The 26,654-nt window shown below is 44.2% G+C and overlaps 1 protein-coding gene and 1 long non-coding RNA gene across 4 annotated transcripts in view; both read right to left on the bottom strand.

Annotated features, from left to right (window-relative positions):
- LOC144193044 (anoctamin-1-like) overlaps nucleotides 1–8,479 on the bottom strand; it is a 29,615-nt gene extending 21,136 nt beyond the window's left edge. For 2 of the 3 annotated variants that reach the window (XM_077711858.1, XM_077711859.1), the window contains exons 1-4: nucleotides 8,331–8,479; nucleotides 8,025–8,099; nucleotides 7,158–7,226; nucleotides 6,860–7,061 (exon numbers count right to left, since the gene is read on the bottom strand). In XM_077711858.1, coding sequence (XP_077567984.1) covers nucleotides 6,860–7,061; nucleotides 7,158–7,226; nucleotides 8,025–8,066 — 313 coding nt within the window. In that variant the 5' untranslated portion in view covers nucleotides 8,067–8,099; nucleotides 8,331–8,479. Of the gene's footprint in view, nucleotides 1–6,859; nucleotides 7,062–7,157; nucleotides 7,286–8,024; nucleotides 8,100–8,330 lie in introns of all 3 variants that reach the window. The other variant, XM_077711860.1, reaches the window with a different exon arrangement.
- A 10,260-nt stretch (nucleotides 8,480–18,739) lies between these two features.
- On the bottom strand, nucleotides 18,740–24,996 carry LOC144193047 (uncharacterized). The gene is made up of 3 exons (XR_013325575.1): nucleotides 24,949–24,996; nucleotides 24,601–24,735; nucleotides 18,740–18,870 (listed from the first exon to the last, which is right to left on the bottom strand). It is a non-coding gene; the product is annotated as an uncharacterized LOC144193047 (long non-coding RNA).
- Nucleotides 24,997–26,654: the final 1,658 nt, after the last annotated feature.

Raw genomic sequence — 26,654 nt, 5'->3', positions numbered from 1 at the left:
CAAGACAACGACAGTGACTCGACAATGAAGAGACGGAACCCAGCGTTTTTGATGACTCATATGGACAATTGTTCATTTCGGACACAGAAAATGAGGACTTTGATGGATTTGGGGGTGATGATGGCGTGAGTAAATTGTAAAATGGCTGCATAAAGTACAACCGAACTCAGTTTTGCTTCCATTGCATTTTCAAAAACATGTTTTAGCGTGTGTCCGTATGTTTAAGCTGGTGTATGTTATGCCATGCCTGGCTGCGCCCTTAAAAGCTGTGCGTCCTTCCTGTGTGTCAAATACAGAAATAGCACTCATTACTGACACTACGCCTTTAAATGCTGTGCACCATATAATCGTGAAAATACGGTACATTCATAAGAAAAATTAAAACAAAACCATCAAAAAATGATCACGTCCGATGGTTGAATGAAGACAGAAATTAATGGAAAAAATGAGAATATACTCCCAAAATATCACTTAAAACAAAAGGATTTGTGACAGACATTTATTTCTTGTATTATCTGCTGTCCCTTATTAAAGAAATCAAACTGAAACTCAGAAAGGGCATACTTCGACACCAGCCAAAACCTTCAATGCGAGTCGTGGCTGGTTCAATAACTTTACCAAAACATACTGGGGATATACTCGTTTGTGAGACAAGAAAAGCAGCTAGTTCAGACTTGAAAGCCACAGGGGAATACATTTACAGCTTTGCCTAGGTTATAGCACAAGTTTACATAAGTGTACAGTAAGCAAAGTTCACTTAGGTTAAAGTTTATGTTATATTACGTAGTGTCACAAAAGTGTGGCGACCCGAACGTGTCACATCTCCTCCCCCGTCAGCACTACGATCTGTCTCAGAGCTGAGAACTCCGTACAATACTGTACACAATAATTTCCCAATTTCTTGCAGATCATAACCACTAGATAGGTATTTGTTACTTTGTGAGTGTATGTGGTGAATCAGAATAATTTAATATCTTATTTCTAGGTGTCTTTTTTCAGAGGGTGGGAACAAATTAGTTTGTATTTAGTTATTTTAACTGGGAAAATTTGATTTGAGATATGAGTAAATTGCCTGCCCGGACGTTTGGTAGCCGGACGTTTGGTCGCCTGGACGTTTGATCGCCGGACTTTTGGCCCCCGTTGGTCCCCTTTTGGTCGTCAGCCAAATGGTGACAGAGTATGTACTGTTGAAAACAGCTCTCAACAAGAGTTTAATATCTAAATATCTACTGTTGATTCATGACAGAGAGAGGTTAATATCTAAGTACTGTTTTACACCTGAGTACTTTTTAATATGCAAGTAATGTTGAAACCAGCTCTCAAAATTATATTCACAAGAGGTTAATATCTAAATATCTACTGTTGATTCATAACAGAGTGAGAGGTTAATATCTAATTACTGTTGAAACCAGCTCACAAAATTAAATTCACAAGAGTTAAATATCTATATATCTACTGTTAATTCATGGGAGAGAGAGGTTAAATTCTAAGTACAGTGTTCCCCCGCTACTTCGCTCCTCAGAGCTTCGCAGATTTTTTTTGAAAAATAAAATACAAATATTACATTGAAACAACATATTTTACAGTTTTTTTGTTATAACATGAATTTCACTCTCTCTGCCCGTATTCTATATGGTGTACTGTATACAGGGGGTAAAAAAACGGAATTAAATTCAAATTAAGCTTTTTTGAAGGTGAATCCCTACTTTGCGGAAATTCACTTATCGCGGGTGGTCCTGGCCCCCATTAACCGCGATAACCGAGGGAACACTGTACTGGTTTATATCTAAGTACTGTTGAAACCTGCTCTCAAAATTATATTCACAATAGTCTTTCTTGTGACTTTATTTTTATAAAATATATATATTTATATTTTCTCACAGGCCATGGAGTTCACTCTTACTAAGCGTGGGGAAAGGAAGCTATTGCTTGAAGGTTATGCTTACACAGTGGACAAAAACAAGGAAGGCATTACCTATTGGAAATGCAAACAGAGAAAAAGATGTGAAGGCCAACTTAAGACGGTGGACGATGTTCTCCACGGTGCTCCACTGCCACATTGCCACCCGCCAAATTTCGACCGAGTGGCTGCTCCTAAAGTAGTGCAGAACATTAGGGCGCGAGCATCTACTTCCGAAGAGATAACCAGCAACATAATTCAGAACTGTACATCTGATTTTCCTTTGGATGCAGGTGCATCTCTTCTCCCAAAAGAAACCCTTGGCCAAATGATCAGAAAACAAAGGGCATTCACAAATGGGAATGAATTAACAGATGAACTAAGGGTTACATTAAGAGGGGGGAGATTTGTTTTATTTGAAGAAGAAGAAGATTTGGTTTTAATGGCTACTGCAAACAATTTAGATTTATTAGCAAAAAGTATGCACTGGTTTTGTGATGCTAAGTTTGATTGTGCGCCTGACAACCATCAACTGTGTACAATACATGCTCTTCTTGGAGAAATCATATGGTTCCACTTGTATTGAACTCTTGTTGAGAGCTGTTTTCAACAGTACTTACTCTCTGTCACCATTTGACTGGCGACCAAACGTCCGGCGACCAAACGTCCAGCGACCAGACGTCCGGCGTCCAAACGTCCGGGCGACCAAACATCCGGCGACCAAATGTCCGGACGACCAAACGTCCGGCAACCAAACGTCCGGCGACCAAAGGTCCGGGCGACCAAATGTCCGAGCGACCAAACGTCCGGCGACCAAACGCCCGGCGACCAAACGTCCGGCGACCAAACGTCCGGCGACCAAACGTCCGGCGACCAAACGTCTGGCGACCAAACGTCCGGCAACCAAACGTCCGAGTACTGTAAATGGACATACGAGCTCAGTCCTGGAACGCATTAAGATAGTATCCCAAGGTAATACTGTATACAAAGCTGTTTTTTTTGCGCTCCAATTGGTAGACTCTTGTGAACTTTCACTTTAGATGCTACTTCTGTTGAGTGCAACTTTGCAGTAGGAGTGAGAAGCTGACTCGTCCACACGTCTGAGCGTGGAAGGTGCCGAGCCTTTTGGCAGCCAGCAACGGCAAACAGGAGAGATCTGACAATTTCTCAAACTTACGTTAGGGGTTAAAATAACATTTGAGTTTTTGACAAGGGGAAGGCCACATTTACAAAAGGGGGAAACTTCCATTATAATTCTGGCTCTTACATTCTCTCATCATCTGTACCTCACATCCTTGAAAGGGTTGCGGAGTTTGCTGGAGCCTATCCCACCTGACTTCAGGCAAAAGGCAGACCACACCCTAGACTGGTCGACAGTCACCCGTAGGGCACACAAAGAGAAAACCAAACATCTGCAGTCACATAGCGCTTCCTGCATCTGCCCCCACCGAAGTCAGGCGAGTGGACCTGTACACCATTGAGAGGCTCTTGTGTATTTATTTATTCTACCCCACCTGGATTAATTCATTATAAAATCATTCTAGGCATGTTAGTTCTACGTAACTATCAAATGAAGTCAACATCTTAAAAGGTCCTCAACTCCTCAATAAATGTCTCACAGGAAATGGAATGCAATACCCTGGCATCTATGTTTATATATTTTTTCTATTTCTTCAGATATATTAGTTCATTGCTGTTTTATTATCATCATGTAATATTATGTGTTTTTCCCCATTTTGTAAAAAATAAATAAGAAAGAAATAGATAAATAAAGAAGACTACCCTGCATGGGTTTTCTCCAGGTACTCTGGTTTCCTCCTACATTCCAACATGCATGGTAGGTTGATTGGACACTCTAAATTGCTCGTAGGTATGAGCATGAGCGTGAATGGTTGCTTTTGTCCTTGTGCCCTGCGATTGGCTGGCCAAAAATTCAGGGTGGCCCCCGTCTCTGGCCCGGAGTAAGCTGGGATAGGCTCCAGAACCCCCCGCGACCCTAGTGAGGATAAAGCGGTTCCAAAAATGAGGTGAGATAAATAAATGAATCAATCAATAAAGTAATAAATCAGTAAATTAATAAATCACAAAATCAATAAATAAAACATTATAAAAAGAAAATCTACTCTGCTATCTTTGCCTTGACTTTTTTCATCTTCAACATAATATATATTAGTTAATAATCTATGAGGGACTGCACAAACTATACTAAATCACAAGATTCAATAGATGTTCTACCCCTGGTGCGGCCCGCGGGATGTTAATTTGCGGCCCGCGTCTTAATATGCAAGATTAATGTCCGTGCGGCCCGCAAGATTGATATGAATGACACGGTGTTCGGAGCTGGATGAACCAATCACGGTGAAGAATACGGCTTTGGAGGTCGGGACATTGGCCGGGCTGTCCAGTGCCTCGCTCACTCACTCATTCATTCCTCCAATCAGATGGGCAGAGGAGAAGCCGTGAAGCCGATCACGCTGCTCGGCCGTAATCCAATACGATCGGAGAGCGAAAGTGCGCATGCGCCACAGACCCGCGCGACTGAAAGTCAAACGTCAAATGGAAATTGCGCATTCGCCACAGAACCGCGCGACTGAAAGTTAAAAGTTCAATCTGAGACTCATTCCAAGTGTAAACACATATTACAGCCCCGGAGATGTCTGTTTCAAAGCCTGCCGTGAAGAGAAAGGTCAGTGATGAGCACAGACAGTTTCCAGAAAAGTGGGGAGTGCAATATTTCTTTGTTGAGCACAGGGGCACCCCGACGTGTCTCATTTGCACTGAAAAAGTTGCGGTCCACAAGGAATACAATTTGAAACGTCATCATGCTACGAGACATGCTGAGGAGTACGACAAAAACCAGGGAGATGAGAGAGCCAACCAGGTTGACAGTCTTAAAACAAGTCTTCTGAGGCAACAGGGTTTTTTCAAGAAGGCTACAAAAGAAAGTGATGTAGCAGTCGAAGCTAGCTACGCCGTTTGTGAACTGATTGCCAAGGCAGGCAAGCCATTCACAGAAGGTGAATTTATCAAAAAGTGCATATTACAGGCTGCACATATTGTCTGTCCAGGAAAAAAAAGTCAGTTCAACAACATCAGCCTTTCTGCCAACACCGTGGTAGAGCGCATTTCTGAACTGTCAAGTGACATTTATGGTCAACTTTGTGAGAAAGCGCAAAACTTCAGTGTATATTCAGTGGCTCTTGATGAGACCACAGACATCACAGACACTGCCCAGCTCGCAATATATGTCCGTGGTGTTGATGACAATTTTGAAGTGTTGGAGGAGTTGCTCACAATAATTCCAATGCATGGCCAGACCACCGCTAAGGAATTATTTTACAAGCTGTGTGATGCCATTCAGAATGCCGGTTTGCCATGGAAGAGCTTTGTTGGAATAACAACTGATGGAGCCCCATCAATGATTGGGAGGAAGAATGGACTGGTAGCACTTGTTCAAAAAAAACTGGAAGAGGAGGGTGTGGAGTCGGCCATAGCTCTGCACTGCATTATCCATCAGCAGGCCCTTTGCAGCAGATCCCTGAAGTTTGACAATGTGATGTCTGTCGTTGTGAAATGCATCAACCAAATCAGATCCAGGGGCTTAAAGCACAGAAGGTTCCACGCTTTTCTAGAGGAAATGGAGTCAGAATATGGGGATGTGCTCTACTTCACCGAGGTACGTTGGCTCAGCAGATATTTTTTAATTTTTTATTTTTTGAAGATATTTTTTGAGTTGAGAGCAGAAGTAAAATACTTTATGGAGATAGATGGAATTGTTGTTCCTATGCTAAGTGATCCCAAATGGCTCATGGACTTAGCTTTTCTTGTTGATATCACACATGAGCTTAAAGTACTGAACAAGAAGCGACAAGGCCAGGGGCAACTGTCAGTGCTGCCTATGACAACGTGGGAGCATTCTGCACTAAACTTTTGTTATGGAAAGCCCAGCTCTCTTAGACAAACCTTTTCCATTTCCCAGCATGCAAGGCTCTTGTGGATGCAGGCACACCACTCAGTGGTGAGAAATATGTGGAGGCCATTTCGAAGCTGCAGGAGGAATTTGATCACAGATTTGCAGACTTCAAGACATACAAAGCCACATTTCAAATGTTTGCGGACCCCTTCTCATTTGATGTGCAAGATGCCCCTCCTGAGCTTCAAATGGAGCTCATTGACCTGCAGTGCAACTCTGCACTCAAAGCCAAGTTCAGGGAGGTGAGTGGAGAAGCAGACAAGCTTGGACATTTTTTGAGAGAGTTGACCCCCAGCTTCCCTGAACTTTCCCGAATCTTCAAGCGGACCATGTGCCTTTTTTGGAGCACATACTTGGGTGAGAAACTCTTCTCCACCTTGAACTTCAATAAGTCCAAATATAGGTCCAGACTTACTGATGAGCATCTTCAAGCTCTATTGAGGGTCTCCACTGCTTCCTCCCTCAAGCCAAATGTGACTAAGCTATGTGAGATGAAGCGCTGCCAGGTCTTTAGCAGCAAGAAGTAAAGTTCAGAAAGTTAAAATTTAAAGAGCTGTTAATACAGACATTTGAAACAAAATAAAAATAATTAGTTTTCTCTACTTAGCCAGCCACTGTATATCTACTGTATTCTTATTATTATTATTTTATTACTTATTGATTTATTTTTTATTCATCTTTAAGTTAATTTATTTAATTCATTATTTTTTGTTAAAAAATAAAGTTATTTGATAACGTTGGAATGTTTTATCAGCGCTTTTCTTGTGGAAATCCTGATGTGGCCCAGCCTCACCCAGACTCTGCCTCTTGCGGCCCTCAGGTAAATTGAGTTTGAGACCCCTGTTCTACCATGTGGGCAGCAACAAACAACGCAGATTTGTTCCTCCAATCATAACCAATAGGTGATTGAGTATTTCAACAATATATGACATATAAATATATGATATATAACATATCCTTAAAAAAAAATACATGATTAAATTTACCTAAAACAGTGAGCCAGCGTGCCACAACTCCATATACCTCATCCAGTATGAGGATAACCACTAGGTTGATAATAGCTGCTGTTGTTTTGACGGTAAGTTGAACATGGTTCCGTGTGGTTGGATTGGAGCTCATATGAAGAGCAGCTTTTGTAGAGATGCGATACAAGATGACACCAAATACAATGGCAAAGGTAACACCAATCTGACGACACAAGTTCGCAGTTACGAAAATAAAATTAGTCATATCCTAATGCATACAATATATTATATGACAACCATCAACAACTGTACAGCTCACCATTAACAACATTGTGACAATGTTTGTCATATAAGCGGGAAGACGATCACGGCATGTCAGCTTTTCAATCTGCGAAATTAAAACAATGGTGAAAATGCAAAAAAAATGTAGCGTTCATTGGTGGTCTTCTGTGGAACACAAAGAACAAGAGGGCAATATAACTTCTCCATAAACTGGTTGCCAGGGAGCCACAGGGCACACAGAGATTGACAAATATCCGCACTCACAATCACGCTTTCATCGAGTGGGAAGGGAACTTTGAGGGAAAATAAGATTAGATGATATTAATTGAAGACATCATCACCATTAGCAAGCAGACTATTTTGAGCCACACAAAAAGAAACTGAATATTTACCTCGCATATGACTATATACAAAAAAATAGAATAAAAAAAGTTGGATGAACTTAACCCATTTTAAGACAAAAACATTTTGATTTTTTCAACGTTTTCAGAACATTTACATAAAATTTAAAAACATCTTGATATCAAATAAGAAAAAATATTTCAGATGAGGACAGTGGGTTAAGGACATTTTCAATAAAGCTGTTCTAGGCGCACAAAAAAACGCCAGGGCGAATTCACTTGGATGTGTTTTTGGGACGGTTGGTTATTGTCCTGCATCTCATAATCGCTTATCTTTTACAGTGTTATCTTATTTTGCTAACATGCTAAAATCAAGTTTCCTCATCATCCTCTTATTCCTCTGTGTGTTTTTCTGGAACTAGTGTTCATCTTGCAACGGCGCCTGTGTTGGTCAGGTGGTGTAATTGCAGTTTAAAATGATCGAATTATCGTTGACAAAAAATATTTCACAATAATTATCGTTATCGTTTTATCCCCCACCTCTAGTGCCAAGCATATCTTACCTTGAGCTGTGTTTCGTGATCTTTGCTCAGAGACTTCTGCATAAGTTGAAATTCATATTCAGCTCTGGGGCTGTCCTTTGGTGGTGACAGAAAAATAATCGATTGAAATATAAAGAGAAGGAATAATGGTAAAATAAAAAGCTAAAAAAATGAATGAAAAAATGTGCACAGACTACGGAGGAAGAAATACTGTAGAGACGCCCCCCTACTTACGAACATTCAAGTTACAAACAACGGTACATATGAACATGTCTGCAAATTCCGTTTATGACGAAAATGTTTCATAAGTTTGTTTGTATTGCGTGCCTTTTTCCGAGTAGTGCTTCTTTTCGCCGCTAATACCGACACCTGGTGCTGTGAGAGCTCAGCTCACCCTTCCTCTGCCTAGTTTGTTGCAGTGCGGAAGTGCGTGAACGTATCTCCCGTGCGCAAAGAATCTCGTGCATCCATTATTCAATATGGTTGGTTGTATCTAAATGATCTTAATCTATATTAATTATAGTATTTGCCAGAGGTAATTAATTTAGTAGTTGGTTACAAGGATGATTTTAACAACATATGTAAAATGTACAAATTATCCAAACCTTGAGTGATTCCTGTAAAAAAATAAAGACAGATAGAGATGGGGGGGGGGGGGGGGGGGAATTTTAGGAGATAGTAGGAGAGAGAGATCTACTGTTAGTAAAAGCAATTAGAATAACGGTAACTATGGGTACATGACGTTGCTCAAAAATTATAAATAGCATCAGAAATATTTGGTGTATATTGTCAGGCAAGATAATTAAGAGGTTCATTCATGCACTTAATGTCTTTTTGCCTCAATCCAATCTTCAAAAACAATTATATGGCTATACAACCTCATCAATAATAACCTCATACAATTGAAATATTATTTAGGAATATAGCCGTTATTGACTCACCAAAAATATTTTTTTAACTACACAATATCCATCCTCCTTTCTTCCTCCTTTTCTAAGGCCATCGAAGCTAATTGTTACTGTCAGGAGTGGCTGGATTGCCCTCCTGGCATGACGTCACGATTATTATCAGCTGTGGCTAATTACGTGATTAGATTAATTTTGGTATTTAAGCATTATGGTTTTCTGTGAACGCTGTCGGATCGTTCTGGTTTCGTTTCCTGTTTTTCCTCGTAGTCATTGCCGTTCCCATTGACGCCACGCCACGCTGCATGTTCTTTTCGTTTCATAATGAGTGATCAAGCTAAGTTGTTTATGTTATGTTACCCCGTTTATTAAATCAACCTACAAGAGCAACAGATCTGCCTCCCCTTTTCCATTTACTTCGGCGACTCTGCATCTGGGTTCAACTTCCCCTCCGATCGCGTCGCACTACGCGGCGCGATCGTAACAGCACGATCCGACCATCATGGACCCAGCGGAGCGCCACCCACGCTCGCGCCGACGCGCTCGGCGACGCCGACCATCCACCTCGAAGACACCGGACTGCTTGGAGTGTATAAGAAATCCCTCAGAATCGTTTAGGAGTTTTGTAATGAACACACCGTGGTGCGGGGCTCTCAGGCACATCATTGCTGGAGATGAGTCTCAGCAGGTAGGAGAGTTAGATCCGCAGCGTACTCCTACGCCCCACCACTGCTGTGCAGGTCGCCCTGGGAAGCCCTTACCGTTTAATCATGATGCCCAGGTGCGTACAACCACCAGAGACCGCCCAAGTTATCTTATGCCTATGACCAGCGGAATTGATTCACCATGGAGGGAGCCTGAAGATTCTGGTGAGGAGGACATCGTTGAGGGAATTGATTTTTTCGCTGGCGTTTCGGAATCCGATGATGAATTCTTTGCCCAATTCGGACCCCGAGACCTTCCACTGGAGGAGGATTACTCCTATTTTTCCCCCGATAATTCCTAATCCAAATACCCCGACCAGCAATTACAGAGTGGGCTGACCACCTATTATGGGACACGACGTGATGGCGGGGGTGCTGTGCAATCCTCCGAGGAGGCGCCGAGCGCCACGCCGTAGAGCGAAGCAAAAGCAATGCCTGGACACACTAACCACTGTCCAAGTTACGCGCCCGACCACATCCGTCCAAGTTACGCGCCCGACCACGTCCCTCCAAGTTACGCGCCCGACCACGCCTTTCCAAGTGCCCGAAGTTACTCGGCCGACAACGCCTTTCCAAGTGCCTGAAGTTACTCGGCCGATCACGCCTTTCCAGGTGCCCGAAGTTACTCGGCCGATCACACCTTTCCAGGTGCCCGAAGTTACTCGGCCGATCACGCCGTTCCAGGTGCCCGAAGTTACTCGGCCGATCACGCCGTTCCAGGTGCCCGAAGTTACTCGGCCGATCACGCCGTTCCAGGTGCCCGAAGTTACTCGGCCGATCACGCCTTTCCAAGTGCCCGAAGTTACTCGGCCGATCACGCTGTACCAGCATCTCCTAAAGACAATGCAACCCTCCCCGTTCCAAGTGCCCGAAGTTACTCGGCCGATCACGCCTTTCCAAGTGCCCGAAGTCACTCGGCCGATCACGCCTTTCCAAGTGCCCGAGGTTACTCGGCCGATCACGCCTTTCCAAGTGCCCGAAGTTACTCGGCCGACCACGCCTTTCCAAGTGCCCGAAGTTACTTGGCCGACCACGCCTGTCCAAGTGGCCGAAGTTACTCGGCCGACCACGCGTGTCCAAGTGGCCGAAGTTACTCGGCCGACCACGCCTGTCCAAGTGGCCGAAGTTACTCGGCCGACCACGCCTTTCCAAGTGCCCGAAGTTACTCGGCCGATCACGCCTTTCCAAGTGCCCGAAGTTACTCGGCCGATCACGCTGTACCAGCATCTCCTAAAGACAATGCAACCCTCCCCGTTCCAAGTGCCCGAAGTTACTCGGCCGATCACGCCTTTCCAAGTGCCGGAAGTCACTCGGCCGACCACGCCTTTCCAAGTGCCCGAAGTCACTCGGCCGATCACGCCTTTCCAAGTGCCCGAGGTTACTCGGCCGATCACGCCTTTCCAAGTGCCCGAAGTTATTCGGCCGACCACGCCTTTCCAAGTGCCCGAAGTTACTCGGCCGACCACGCCTGTCCAAGTGGCCGAAGTTACTCGGCCGACCACGCCTGTCCAAGTGGCCGAAGTTACTCGGCCGACCACGCCTGTCCAAGTGGCCGAAGTTACTCGGCCGACCACGGTTGTCCAAGTGGCTGAAGTTACTCGGCCGACCACGCCGCTTCAAGTGCCCCAAGCACCTGTGCCAAGGCCACGCAAAGTACTCCCGTTGCCTTTGGGGTCGCCAGTTGCACCCGTACCGAAGCCATGGATCAGGTTTCTGGTGACGGACGGCCATTCAAGCACCGCTCTCCCAAGCACCGCTCTCCCAAGCACCGCTCTCCCAAGCACCGCTCTCCCAAGCACCGCTCTCCCAAGCACCGCTCTCCCAAGCACCGCTCTCCCAAGCACCGCTCTCCCAAGCACCGCTCTCCCAAGCACCGCTCTCCCAAGCACCGCTCTCCCAAGCACCGCTCTCCCAAGCACCGCTCTCCCAAGCACCGCTCTCCCAAGCACCGCTCTCCCAAGCACCGCTCTCCCAAGCACCGCTCTCCCAAGCGCCTGCCCGTCCAGCGCCTGCCCGCCCAGAAGTGGCGACGATGCTCCGGCGCTCGAGGAAGACGGGGCCGGCGACGTCGAGAGTGGTAATTCGCCGGAGTCCCTGGAAGAAGGGACTGGCGACGTCGAGAGTGGCAATTCACCGGAGTCCCTGGAAGAAGGGGCTGGCAACGTCGAGAGTGCCAATTCGCCGGTGCCCCTGGAGGAAGAAGCCGGTGACGTCGAGAGTGGCAATTCGCCGGAGTCCCTGGAAGAAGGGGCTGGCGACGTCGAGAGTGCCAATTTGCCGTTGCCCCTGGAGGATGGGGCCGGTGACGTCAAGAGTGGTAATTCGCTGGTGCCCCTGGAGGAGGAAGCCGGTTACGTCGAGAGTGGCAATAGGCCGGAGTCCCTGGAAGAAGGAGCTGGCGACGTCAAGAGTGGTAATTCGCCGGAGTTCCTGGAAGAAGGGGCTGGCGACGTCAAGAGTGGTATTTCGCCAGAGTCCCTGGAAGAAGGGGCTGGCGACGTCAAGAGTGGTAATTCGCCGGAGTCCCTGGAAGAAAGGGCTGGCGACGTCAAGAGTGGTAATTCGCCGGAGTCCCTGGAGGAAGGGGCTAGCGACGTCAAGAGTGGTAATTCGCCGGAGTCCCTGGAAGAAGGGGCTGGCGACGTCAAGAGTGGTAATTCGCCGGAGTCCCTGGAAGAAGGGGCTGGCGACGTCAAGAGTGGTAATTCGCCGGAGTCCCTGGAAGAAGGGGCTGGCAATGTCAAGAGTGGTAATTCGCTGGAGTCCCTGGATGAAGAAGCCGGCGACGTCGAGAGTGGCAATTCGCCGGTGCCCCTGGAGGACGGGGCCGGCGACGTCCAGAGAAGCAATGCTCCGGTTTCCCGGGAGAAGAGGGTTGTCCACCCCCCGAGCAAACAGGGTAAGGTGCCCGACCGTACTAAACTTCTAGTATCTCCTGAAGGCAGGCAGTTTGGCCAAGACTTAAAGGACCAGCTGGGATGCCTGCCGGACTGACCACTGCCTCGTCTCGTTTCTGGCTGGCATGGATGCCCACCAGACCTGCCCTTGCCTCGTCTCGTATCCGGCCTGCGCGGACGCCCGCCGGATCGACCACAGCCTCGTCTCGTTTCTGGCCGGCGCGGACGCCCGCCGGACCGACCACTGCCTCGTCTCGTTTCTGGCCGGCGCGGACGCCCGCCGGATCGACCTCAGCCTCGTCTCGTTTCTGGCCGACGCGGACGCCCGCCGGACCGACCACTGCCTCGTCTCGTTTCTGGCCGGCGCGGACGCCCGCCGGATCGACCACTGCCTCGTCTCGTTTCTGGCCGGCGCGGACGCCCGCCGGATCGACCACTGCCTCGTCACGTTCTTGGCCGACACGGACGCCCGCCAGACTTGCCACTGCCCCGTCTTGTTTCTGACCGGCACAGACGCCCGCCAGACCTGCCACTGACTCGTCTCGTTTCTGGCTGGCGCGGATGCCCGCCGGAGCGACCTCTCCGTCTGTTCTTGGGTTGGTGTGGACGACCACCGGACAATGCTAGGTCTCCCACCCACCCTTGTTCCCGTTTCTCATGTTGGAATTGACCTTGGGACGTCTAGGATCCGTCCCTTAGAGGGGATGTACTGTCAGGAGTGGCTGGATTGCCCTCCTGGCATGACGTCACGATTATTATCAGCTGTGGCTAATTACGTGATTAGATTAATTTTGGTATTTAAGCATTATGGTTTTCTGTGAACGCTGTCGGATCGTTTTGGTTTCGTTTCCTGTTTTTCCTCGTAGTCATTGCCGTTCCCATTGACGCCACGCCACGCTGCATGTTCTTTTCGTTTCATAATGAGTGATCAAGCTAAGTTGTTTATGTTATGTTACCCCGTTTATTAAATCAACCTACAAGAGCAACAGATCTGCCTCCCCTTTTCCATTTACTTCGGCGACTCTGCATCTGGGTTCAACTTCCCCTCCGATCGCGTCGCACTACGTGGCGCGATCGGAGGGGAAGTGTTTCCTCGATTCCCCATGTTTGAGACATTGTCATTTGTTTGGATTGCCAATACATACCGTATTTTCTCAAGTATAAGTTGCATCATTAATTTTGAAATAAATGACCGTATTGGCAAAATGTTTCTTGCATTATGGTGTTTCGTCTTTGTCACCTTGCATATTGGTGCATGTCAAGTCTAATGTATATGCATGTAAGTCGTACAGTGGATTCAGTCAACATTTTTTTAGCGAAAGATCCGGCTTATATGCCAGAAAATACGGTGTCTGATACCTTACCTCTTCATCCTCAAACCCGGTCAGGTCCCATTCATAATTAAGTCTCATTTGTCTCCTCTTCCAATGCTCCATGAACATGGCAGCTATTATTGGAAAACAAAGTATAAAAGACAATGTCGGTAATTAAAAAAAAACAAGTTAAGAATATGGATGTTTCTTTGTCATTTTAAAGCACCTGTTTTGCTGAGTTTGGACCAAATGAATTCTTGAGTGTGCAAATGATTAAATATAATGGTGACTCTGAAAAAAAATGCCTCACGGTTCTGATATTGAGGGTTCGATCCCATGTTTGGGCCTTCCTGTGTGGAGTTTCCCAAAATCATACAGCGTAGTCTGGTTGAACACTGTAAATTGCCGGTAGGGGAATGTGAACGTGAATGATTGTCAGTCTCAATACTCCAAGAAGTGTCGGTATGCATTGTAGTTTCCGCCAAAGCTGGAATCACTATTTTGAAGCCCTATGGCCGCAACTCTGGCCCTGCCAGTGAGATGGAACCTAGCATTGTTGGCCTAATTGGCTAACTTGACCGAACTATTTCTGTTGCATACAGAAAATGATGACTTTGACAGATTTGTAGATGGTTAAATGTTTTGACTATTATTGCCACAAATATAAATTAAAATACACATTCAAAATCAGTTTTGCTCATGTTGCATTTTTAAAACATGGTAGCGTATGTTTCATGCTAGCATGACCATTGCACCGCGTCCATTGAGCCAAAGTGCTTTGTTTTATGGGCAAAAAAAAAAAAATTGGAACTGCAACTAAGAGAGCGTCCTTCAGTCAGGGTGCCCTATAATCAAGAAAATACCATACATACAAAATTGACTTTCATCAGAGAACACCGTCTTTAACCACTTGGTAGCTGTCCACTCCTTTTTGTCTCTGGCCCAGTCGAGATGCTTCTGACACGGATCGTGTGTGTACAAGTTTGTCAACCTCGGCCCGCAGGCCATATACGGCCCGCCGCCGGCGTTGTCCAAATTATAGTAAAAATCAATGATGTCCGATTCATGTTGACTGAGGTGCAGATGCTATTTCTGTTATTAGTCTACCGTCAACGGCAGCCCGGAAACAAGCACTATTGGGCGGGCAGATGTAGCAGAACCCGCAGGATGAGTTTTCACCATAAAAAGACAGCGATTGGGTAAAATCCAGCCTAAAACAACATTTAATAATTAAATACAATACTGGAGATCTTTGGATACTTGAACCGAGCCCAGGGAAGTGTAAAAATGATAGAATCTTTAAAATGCCAGAGCCATATCTGTTTCTTGTGTTATTTCAGAAAATACACATTGCCCGGTAAAAAAAAAAAATAGCGAAAAGGCCAAAAACGCATCTAGAATCTGTTGCATAGCTTAAGACTGCTGTTCACAAATGCTCTCCATCCAACATCACTAAGATCAAGCTGTTTTTCAATGAATAATGGGCAAGAATTTTAGTCTCTTGATTTTCAAAACTTAGAGACATGCGCTCAGCGGCATGCAGCTGTATTTGCAGCAAAAGGTGGCACTACAAAATATTAATCCAAGGGGGACCAAATAATGTTTCATGCCTAACTTTTCAGGGTTTATTTGTTAAAAAAAGTTTAAAATATCCAATAAATTGTGTTCCACTTAACAATTGTTCCCCACTTGTTTATTCTTGACCAAAAATTGATTTCTTTAATCGTATCAAACGGTTAAAAGGTGCCGAATACTTTCACAAAGCACTCACTGTATATACAAACAGACATGTTTATACATACATAACATTATCTTGTTATACGCACATACCCTATTTTCACGACTATATGGCACACGGCATTTAAAGGCGCAGTGTCAGTAGTGAGTGCTATTTCTGTATTTGACACACACAGGACGCACTGCTTTTAAAGGCGCAGCCAGGCATGGTAAACATATACCAGCTTAAACATACACCATCTCAAACATACACCATCTTAAACATACAGACACAGGTAAAATAACATTTTTAAAAAGGAAACGGAAACAAAACTGAGTTTGGTTGTACTTTAATTAACCATTTTACAATTTACTCATGTCATCAATACCCACAAATCCATCAAAGTCCCCATTTTCTGTGTATGAATTGAACAATTGTCCAAATGAGTCATCAAAAACGCTGATTTTTATACGTTCATCCAGGCGGCCACAATCCATTCACAAATGGCGGTGCAACTAGCCCGGCGCTTTGGTTAAGCCTCCAGGAATGACGGCAAGCTAAGAGTTAATTTTCCTGACTTGGTTTTTCACCACTACTTTGGTGGCTTTGTCCCATTTCCGGAGTGTATCTGAAGTGAATGGGATTCACGCAAAATTGATAAGCGCTGAAGTCGCACAAGATGAATGATTCGTCAGAACTTGTGACTCGGATGATTCACAATGCACTTGTGTTACCAAATTCTTCCCGTTTACAGTGCAGTTGAATCAAGATGGTGGAAGCCGTAGCAATGTTGGGAATTTAGATTAGAAATTTGGCACTTTTCCGAAATGGTTGCTGAAAAAAAGTGACAATGTATTCTGAAGCGGTTGGCAGCTCTGATATATGTATATATCAGTGGCGGTCCGTGAATTTCCTAGTGACACTTTCAGCTATCGGAATCAATCCAACCCTCAAAAACTACTTTATGGCTATAAAACCTCTACTGCTGCTACAGCTGCGACACATAAAACATCATCAATAATAACATCAGACAATTGAAATATTATTTAGGAATATAGCCATATTTTACTCACTGAAAATCATTTTTAACTGTACACAATATCCATCCTCCTTTCTTTTCTCCTTCTTTTCTATTGCCATCGAAGCTAATGCTGAAAGTCGAGCCTCTCCTGTCGTATTTCTGGCATGTTGTTATTCGATTTAGTACTGAAAATGTTCACTCCCATTTGTGACAAGCTTGCTTGTTTTGGAGATGTCCGACCTTTCTTTATGATGTCCAGCTTTTTTTTCTTGAAATGTCCGTCTTGAAAATGACTTTGACAGTAAATCTGATAACAAATCATTTTTTTTCTCCTCATTCAGCCATTGCGGGTTGACAAAACCACTATTAAATCAACACAAAAATATATTTGCTTGTGCAGCTCACTCCAGATACACTTCGAAAGCTCTGGCTAGTCCACTCTAGCCGATCATAGTTGGTGAAAGCGATGATATATCCCTTCGGCTGCGAGGAGGCTTTGGTGTCACCAAATCGAATTCTGATTGGTTAAAGCAACAGTCTTATTGATGCTTGTTTGATGGAACAAAGCCTGCAGAACTGATTGTGAAGGCCTTGAAGCAGATTTCTGATCCTGACAACAAATAATGGCTGAAATGTGATTGGTTAAATGCTTCAATATGAAAACACACATCTGGAAGCATTGCCCAGGGGGAAAAGCAATGAAAGGAAGCTTACAACCAATTTGGAATTATTTAATAAGTATTCATGGAAACAATATAATTAACATCAGTCTGTGATTCAGATATTTCTTAGGCCAGCAGAGAAGGCCTTGAAGGCCCTGATGGCCCACACTGGTATGTGTGTGTGTTGTGTGGAGTTTGTATGTTCACCCTGCCTCTCCCCTGCGTGGGTTTCCTTTGGGCACTCCGACTTCCTCCCACATTCAGAAGACATGGTAGCCTACTTTAAATTGCTCCTCAGTCTGAGTATAATGGTGAATGGTTCTCTGTCTCCTCATGCCCTCCAATTGGCTGGCCACCAATTAAGGGTGTCCCATGCCTCATGCCCGAAGTCAGCTGGGATTAGTGGTTCAGAAAATGAATTAATGAATGAATGATAATTGAATACACTTCCCCTCCCCGCTCTATTTTATTTTAATTGTAAAACTAAAAAAGCTTGCCCATTGGCTATCTTCCTTCACCACGCTTGCTCCTGTTGGCTAGGAAGCGTTATCTTGTTTTATACAGTTGTACCTCTACTTACAAATGCCTCAGTGTAAGAAATTTTCAGGTTACAAACGCTTTGAGATGCATGTTACAAAGACATTAACTAAACTATACTTGGTGGCTCTCATTGGCTGTCACACAACAAAAACTCCATATTTCAAGATTCTCGTATGTACGTTTGTCCACCGTTCGTCAGTTTGTGCCTGATAATGTGCTTGGAGGTGTGGCTGAGTGCCTTCGAAGGACTCGCAGTAAACTTGAACTTTCCATTTTTCGATATTCTTTATGTACTTTTGACCACCGTTCGTCGTTGCGTGCTTGAACTTATGCTTGTAGGAAGCTGCCTTCGATAGATGGTCGAGTGTCAACCTGAACTGCAGCCTGCAGTTCTTAGCAGGGGTTATTACGATGAAACTCTTCTTGACCTCAAGTGAGCGGGATGGTCTAATTTAAAAAATCCCTCAGATCAGAAAAGAGCATGTGGCGCTGTAGGTATGAGGTCAAACACGAACAATGCTAAAAGTCTCTATAATGCAACCAAGATTAGCGCTTTGCAGGCAGTGAAGCGAATACTGGGGCTTATAGGAGCGAATCATGCCAGTCCCCGAACATCCGAACAAAAGCCTCTTTTCAGTGCACTTTGCTTTTCTCTCCCAGGAAAAATGGCTGATCAGCTCTGGCGACAGTGACTTCCTGATTCAAGTGCCTTCAACCCTCACTCATCATTGAGTATCTCATTGAGCAAATCAGGTTCTAATGTTGAGGTTGTATTTGCATGATACTGTTCATGACCACACTGTTTTCTCTTTAACACATTGCTGAGCAATCAGATCGGTACTCAGTATTTTTAGATCCTCAGAATCATAGGACTCAGATTCAGGTGCAAACATGAGTGGGAAATACCTCATACGTAGTTTGTGTGTGGCATGCATGTTTCTACCAACCCCAAAGAGCCATGAAAATTGAGAAGAATACAGTCGCTGGATTGTCGAATAAGTGACTTGCTCTTGCAGTTCCACAAGCAGAACTTAGCCTCCAATAGCTGCACACTTTATCACACAAGGGACACATGGTGATGTTGTTTTTTTGGTGGCATATTTCCATACTGTGAAGACAAAATCAAAATATGTTCTACGGATACATTTTGAATTGCTGTAACAGGAAGAAGTACTTGAAAACCTCATTTGACCTGTAAGTTCAACTGCACAGGTGAATTCATCATCCGCCATTGTGATCACCTCTTAACATTCCAACACGCCGTTTTTTTGTTTGTTTGTTTTATAACCAGTCCTGTTCAGCTGCCTGCTTTGCAAAATGGTAAATATGATCGGCTACTTATTTGGAAACAGTTCATCTATGCCATAGGGGAGTATGAAGGAACCCTATTCCCTTTTTAATTTTTTAGCTTTTGTTGTTTTTAAAATGCAGCTGGACAGAAATGGTTTAATATGATAGAAAAATAATAGACATGGGATGAAGATAAACAAACCAACCAGGCAAGTAGTGGATTCATCATAACTTTGTTTGGGTGTGAGTAGGCATGGTTGTCCGTCCCCTTGTGCCCTGTGATCGGCTGGCTACCAAAATTCAGGAACCCCCCCAACCCCCCGGCCCGGATACAGCTGGGAATGGCTCCAGGACCCCCCGCAACCCCAATGGAGATGAAGCAGTTCAGAAAATGAGATGAGACCATTACTTCTTATATCTAAATGGAAAAGACATCCATTTGAGAAAATACAGATAACTAATTAACAGTACAGGATTGGAGAGAATGATGAAATAAGATGGGGTAGTGAGCGAGACACTAAGCTGTGAAAGGCAAATCTAGTTTGTTAAAAAGACATCCTGTGGCATGGTTTCACGAGTGAACATATTTGATTTTTCAATTTCCTATTCCTATCTGATAACAGTGGTCAATCTTAAATTCTGCTTTCTTAAAAACCTAAAGTTAAAGGCCACGAGACATGTTGGGTTTTCTTTGTTTGTTTTCATGAAAAGTGATGGTTCTCAAGATTTGAAGATTCTGCCCGTTGCCAGAAAGGTATAATTAATATGATAATATGTAGAAACTTCACCTTACAGTTTAAACATTAGTTTAAAGATTATTAGATTAGATCAAATTGGAGAGGATTGGATTGGATTGGATTGCATTGGATTGGATTGGACTGGATTGGATCGGAACTTTATTTAGTCCCGTATTCTGGAAATTTCCTTGTTTGCAGTAGTAAGACAATAGCAAGCGCAGACCAAGCCACGCGATGGGTTGGGTCGAGTCGCAATTGTCGCAAAACAACAAAGCAAAAAGCACAAAGTACAATGCAAAATATATGGGAAAGCGTTGAGAAATATTAAAATAAAATTAAACAAGATAGAAAAGCAGGAAAAACATTTATAAAGCAAGAGCGGGCGGAGCTACTGGTAACGGCTGCCACTGGAACGGTGCCATCTTTGTTGCAGTAGCAAAAACGAATACAGACACAAAAAAAAGACATTGTAGAGTTAGATAAAACTGGGACCACACACAGAAAGTCTTCCACAAAGTGGGGAACTTCTGCAGACTGAGACTGAGGTTGAAATAATCCTGAATCACTCTTCCAAGTTGTAAAAAACGGCCTAACGGCGCCATCTTGAAAAAAAATCTAATGTTCTTTAGGACTGTACCCACTCACCTTCAATTTTGCATTTCATGAATCGCACAATGAATATGCTTGTATAAATACCTTTTTTATACAGAATTTTCCACCTCATATATTTTTTTAATTTTCATAGTTTTTTAAAAGGTCGGCCCGGCGGCGCGAGCCGTGAGCGTGTCAGCCTCACAGTGGGCGACCTGGCTTCTAATCCAGGTTGGTCCACCTATGTGGAGTTTTCATGTTCTGTTTTCATACCCAGAAAGAAAATGTGCCTGGGTTTTCTCTGGGTACTCCGGTTTCCTCCCACATTCCATAGACATATAAAGTAGGCTGATTGGACACTCTAAATTGCCCCTAGGTATGAGTGTGAGCATGAATGGTTGTTTGTTTACCAATTTTGTCATATGCAGCTGGGTATGATGACAATTAGGCTTTAGTCGAGTCAATGATGAGGACAAAGCCTATGTCCGATTATTATTATTATTGTCTCCTTGTGCCCTGTGATTGTCTGGCCACCGATTCAGGGTGTCCCCCGCCTCTGGCCTTAGTCAGCTGGAATAGGCTCCAGCAACCCCCACGACCCTAGTGAGGATAAAACGGTTCAGAAGATGAGATGAGATGAGATTTTTAAGAGAGCTGATGGCAAGGTTGCAGAAATGATTCATTGTTGTTGACAATTTCAATAATTATATGGCTTTATGTGAGTTGACAAGTCTGTCATTTAGTCGGTTTGTGAAAATCAGTGATAGTCAAGTCATTGTAGCAATAGGCTGTGTGGTAAACTAGGCCACTCTAGGAACTTTAGTTCTTACACATGTTGAGAACCAAACAATTCTCATCGGGACATACATTACCAAAACTCTCCCGCACATCCTTCATAAACTCAACAATCACAGTGCACTCAGAGATTTCTGCTACTAAACAATTACAGATTGATTTTGTTCATTAGAATAAATAATAAACTGGTTTGGGATGAACCAATAAGGAACACAAGTCCTATTTTCAGCCTGATGAATGTGGCACAACAATGGATGTTTCAAATTGTTCCAACAGAGTAAAAATAATATTAACATAAGGCTTGTGTGTTTTGTCTTGCTCAAGACACAAGACAGCATCTGCCATAATATCCTGTGAGAGATGAGAAGCAGGAACTTGAGGTGAAGAGTCAAGTATATTTTTATGTTCGATGTGACACAGAGAGATTCGGACTTCTTCATAGCCACTACAATAAAACCATTCAGCAAAACAAATAAAAAAGGTTGAATTTTGACAAGACAGAGCAATGGACTCATCCTTAATCACTCATGTGATGGTGAAATTAAGATGGTAGGATTTCATAAAACAAAACATTTGTGGATGCTAATAGAATTTAGAATGCTTGAAACCAATGGAGGTGGGTTCATCATTGCTTATTGCTTCCCAGCCAGAATATGTCACGTTGTTTTGGGGTTTGGTGGTTGTAGGTGTTTTACCCTGTGTTCTGAGTTTTACCTGCTGTGTCTTTCCAGCTCTCCTTACCCAGGGGCATGCAATTGTCTTCTCAAACTCCTGACTATTTATATAAAACCCTGTGTCTTTGTCAACTGTCTTGTCTGGAGGTTATGTCAACTCATGTTGGTCTGCGTTTTCCCTCGTGGGTTTCTTTGAGTTTGTTTTTCCAGTTGGCATCTTCCTTTTTTATGTAATGCACATTACATTTGTTGATGTCGTAATGGTGTGCTACATTGGCATACATTTTGCCTGCCTTCAGCATGTCTAGCATCGTTACTCTTTCAGTCTCGGTAATTGTTTTTTATTCACCTTATTTAATGCTGTCAATGATACTGAAAGCCTGCGAAGCATATTTAGTAGATCCAAAATCCAAACAAATGTGGAATTTACTCAAAATATGGTATTCTCTCTCCGTACACGATGCAAAATGCAACCCGCTGGAAAAAAGAAAAGACTTTGCCGCATGTTTTTTAGTTTGGGCGCACACTTTCTTTTTCTCTGCTATATTTTCTTCTTCTTTGGTGCTAAAAAAACAACTATTTCCGCACAGACAAAAAAGCGGTGTCATTTTCACCGGGGAGTGAACCTAGGAAAGTTGAAGCTGCGATATTTGAGGGATTTCTGTATGCTAAGTGCTGCAATAAGTATGCCCAGGTAGTACGGTATAATGAATCTACCGTACATTATATCAAGAAAGAATAAGTAGACAGGGGTTAGCAGGGGACTAACCCATGTCTAGGTAGCCAGACATATCTCTTTTTATGGGTGCATATGGCTCTTTGCTAATCACTACTTATAGCGTTGGCCCATCACTGTGCGTGTCCGGTCGTTTGGTCACCGGTCTTTTGGTCGCCGATCTTTTTGTCGCCGGTCTTTTGGTCACCGGTCTTTTGGTCACCGGTCTTTTGGTCACCGGTCTTTTGGTCACCGGTCTTTTGGTCGCCGGTCTTTTGTCCGGACCCAAACAACAGGGGACCAAAAGATCGGCGACAAAACAAGGTAAAACAAGACGGTCTACGCATTAATAAAAGCCAACAATGGCCCTGATCAGTTTCACTGGGCGAACGTATGATTGTATAAGAGTTTGTATGTACATGAGTTGTCCGGTTAGGAAGGGACGTGAGTCAGGGTCTTAACAATTTCTCCTACAAAACACAATATAAGTACGGGAAATTTGGAGCTTCTCTTTAGCCTTATAAATAATAGGGCATTAAGTATGACTAAATAATAATTCGGAGTTTGCATTTAAGGAATTTGAGCAACGATTTAAATGGTAATTATCAATAAACAAAGCCACCGAACCAAACCCCTCAACACCACGGCTGAGCCTAGATGTTCTGTCCGAAAAGTGGGGACCGGACCCCACGCATCAGGGGTTCCAGAACCCCATACTCCCATAATACCCTCCACCAGACTCTCCGGGGTACATGGTCGAAGCTCCAAACTTCCCTATGCCTTCTCCTGATCCAAAAAGCACATGTAGACAGTTTGGGTGAACTCCCATCCCCCCCGAGAACTCAGATGATGAACCACACCCTCTGGTTTCCCTTTTTAAATAGGGGAACCACCACCCCGGTCAACCAATCCCACCACCCCGGTCTACCAATCCAGAGACACTATCCCCGATGTACACGCGATGTTGCACATGTGTGTCAAAGACAGCCCCACAACATCCAGAGCTTTTACAACCCCCGTTTGGATCTTATCTACTCCTGGGCCCTTGCTACCAAGGAGCTCTTTAACCACCCTGGTGACTTCAACTCCAGAGATAAGAGAATCCACCCTAGAGTTCCCTCGGCTCTGCTTCCTTGTGGGAAGGCATGACAGTGGAATTGATGTGGTCTGCAAAGTATTCGGCCCACAGATTCACAACTTCCTGAGTCGAGGTCAGCAGCGCCCCACCCCACTACACATTGTCTTGACTGTGCACGTCTTCCCGCTCCAAGACGTCAGATGGTTGACCAAAATTTAGCGTGTCGCTTAGCCACCCGGTACCCGTCAGCTGCATCCGGAGTCCCAAGGGCCAAAAGGTTCCGGTAGGACTCCGTTTTCAGATTGATGGCATCCCTTACTGCCGGTGTCCACCAGCGGCTTCTGATGCTGCTGCCACAACAGGAACCGACCACCTTGTAACTGCAGCTCTGTTCGGACAGGGAACTCCGCCAGGTGTTCCCAGCAGACACTCGCAAAACGTTTGGCCCTCCCGGGCCACATCACCATCTGACCCCACCATCAGAGTCAACTCACCACCAGGTGGAGATCGTTTGACAGCTAGGCCTCTCTTTTTACCCGAGAGTCCAAGACATGTGGCCACAGGTCCGATGACACGACCCCAGAGTCGATCATCATAATGCGCCCTAGGGTGTCCTTGTGCCAAGTGCATATAAGGATACACTTATGCTTAAAAATGGTGTTCATTATAGTCAATCCATGACGAGCGCAGAAATCCAACAATAGAACACCACTCGGGTTGCGATCAGTGGGGGGCACTGTTTCCAATCACTCCCCTCCAGGTCTCACTGTTATTGCCCACGTGACCATTGAAGTCCCCCAGCAGAATGACGGTGTACCCCTAAGGAGTACTTCCCACCATGAGCAACTCTGTTGTGTGAAATGCAAGATTTTTTCTTATTCCAACAAAAAAAATCCTCTGAAACACTAGGTGCAAATTGTTTTGAGGATTTGAGTTATTTTTTTATAGTGTAGTTTACCTTGGTATATTTTCATTCACAGTGGCGCATCCATACAAAAAGACTATGACTCCCACAAGGGAAGCAGGAATCAGCATTTGGGTGTACAGACCCAACCAGGCAAAGTACAGTCCAATCTTCTCTCCAAAGTACTTCCTGTGCAAATTAATTACAAAAACAAATGATACATTTGCATACACACACGCAAAACCAGTCACTTTAAATTATTGAAAAGCCATACTTAAGAGGAGTAGTAAAAATATCATCATTTCCGAACTATAACACGCATATTAATTTCATTAAATTTAAGAAAAAATCCATTGATATATGCCGCAACGGATGAGATTGATTAATTTTTTGATGATTTACCTTACTAACCCGATGGGCTGGTATTTGTAGAAGACACTGTAGTTTGCCCACTCCTCATACAAAAGCTGAAGAAATAAAAAACATTTTTTAAATGTAATCCTTGCATCACAGTGTTCAATTTTTTTTTACAGAATAGGCACAAATGTCATGTGGGATGCAGCATGAAAACTGTATAGCAAGATTTTTAAAATCCCACTAGCACCTCAGGGGAAGTTTACTGTATTCGATAGGTTGGACTTCACTAAGCCACAACCTCAAGTTCCTTTTATCCTTTTATTGTAAAATAAATTTCACAAAGTCAAGGGTTCAATCCCTGTGTGGAGTTTGCATGTTCTTCCAGGGCCTGCGTGGGTTTTCTCCGCATACTACAGTTTTCTTCCACATCCCAAATTCCAAATTGATGCATGGTAGGCTGGTTCAACACTCAAGATTGCCCTTAGCTATGAGTGTGAGCTCGAATTTTTTTCGGCTCCTAGTGCCCTGCGATTGGCTGTTCATCAATTCAGGGTGTCCCCCGGCTGGTGCCCATAATTGGTTGGCATAGGCTTCAGCAACCCCGTAACCCTTGTGAGAATAAGCGATATGGAAAATTAATAAATTGATTACAAAAAAGAACAAAACCATTTTAGACATTTTCCCTTCAGCCAGGAAGCCAGAGTCATTAAGCGTAAGTGATGTGCGCTGCCCCTCCTCCGTTCAGTTTCATTACTGTGGCATTTTCCCCAAGAAATGATTTTTTTTTTTAATAGTTATTACATCTTGTGTCTGAACATGAGAAATTAGCCCAGATTGTGTGCCCGGGCGTCGCCAAAGGTGCATCTGCAAAAAAAAATCCTGTTTTTAATATTTTCAAATGATTCATTACTAGTTTTTCATTCGCTGTGCTTCCTTGTAGACTTAAGAAACACAGATGTAAGATATTTAGTGTATTGTAGGCAAGTTCCAATTTTATTGGTGCCAAAACTGCTCACAAGTCGGTACTCTTTTTCACTCACATGCATTGATTTATAGTGATTCTACCTCTGGTTTGAGCTTAGATAGTAAAATCTAACTGGAAATCATATTCTGCAGGACTAACTACCTCCTCTCATCCATTTTAAATTTTGTATTCTACTTGCCGCATGATAACATAAATGAGTCTCAAATACAATTCATCTGCACTCTGCTACAAACTGTCAGGAGTGGCTGGATTGCCCCTCCTGGCACGATGTCACGATTATTTTCAGCTGTGGCTAATTACGTGATTAGGTTTTTTTATGCTATTTAAGGATTATGGTTTTCTGTGAACGCTGTCGGATCGTTCTGGTTTCCTTCCCTGTGTTTCCTCGTAGTCATGCCGTTCACATTGACGCCACGCCACGCTGCATGTTTCTTTTCGTTTGTAATAAGTGATCAAGCTAAGTTGTTTAGGTTATGTTACCCCGTTTATTAAATCAAGCAACAAGAGCAACATATTTGCCTCCCCTTTTCCATTTGCTTCGGCGACTGTGCACCTGGGTTCATTTCCCCCCCGATCGCGTTGCACTACGCGACGCGATCGTAACAGCACGATCCGACCATCATGGACCCAGCGGAGCGCCACCCACGCTCGCGCCGACGCGCTCGGCGACGCCAACCATCCACCTCGAAGACACCGGACTGCTTGGAGTGTATAAGAAACCCCTCAGAATCGTTTAGGAGTTTTGTAATGAACACACCGTGGTGCG

The sequence above is a fragment of the Stigmatopora nigra genome, unplaced genomic scaffold (assembly GCF_051989575.1).
Source record: "Stigmatopora nigra isolate UIUO_SnigA unplaced genomic scaffold, RoL_Snig_1.1 HiC_scaffold_50, whole genome shotgun sequence".
NCBI lineage: Eukaryota > Metazoa > Chordata > Actinopteri > Syngnathiformes > Syngnathidae > Stigmatopora > Stigmatopora nigra.
The sequence above is the reverse complement of the archived record's forward strand: the minus strand, read 5'-3'. Positions and strand labels throughout refer to the sequence as shown.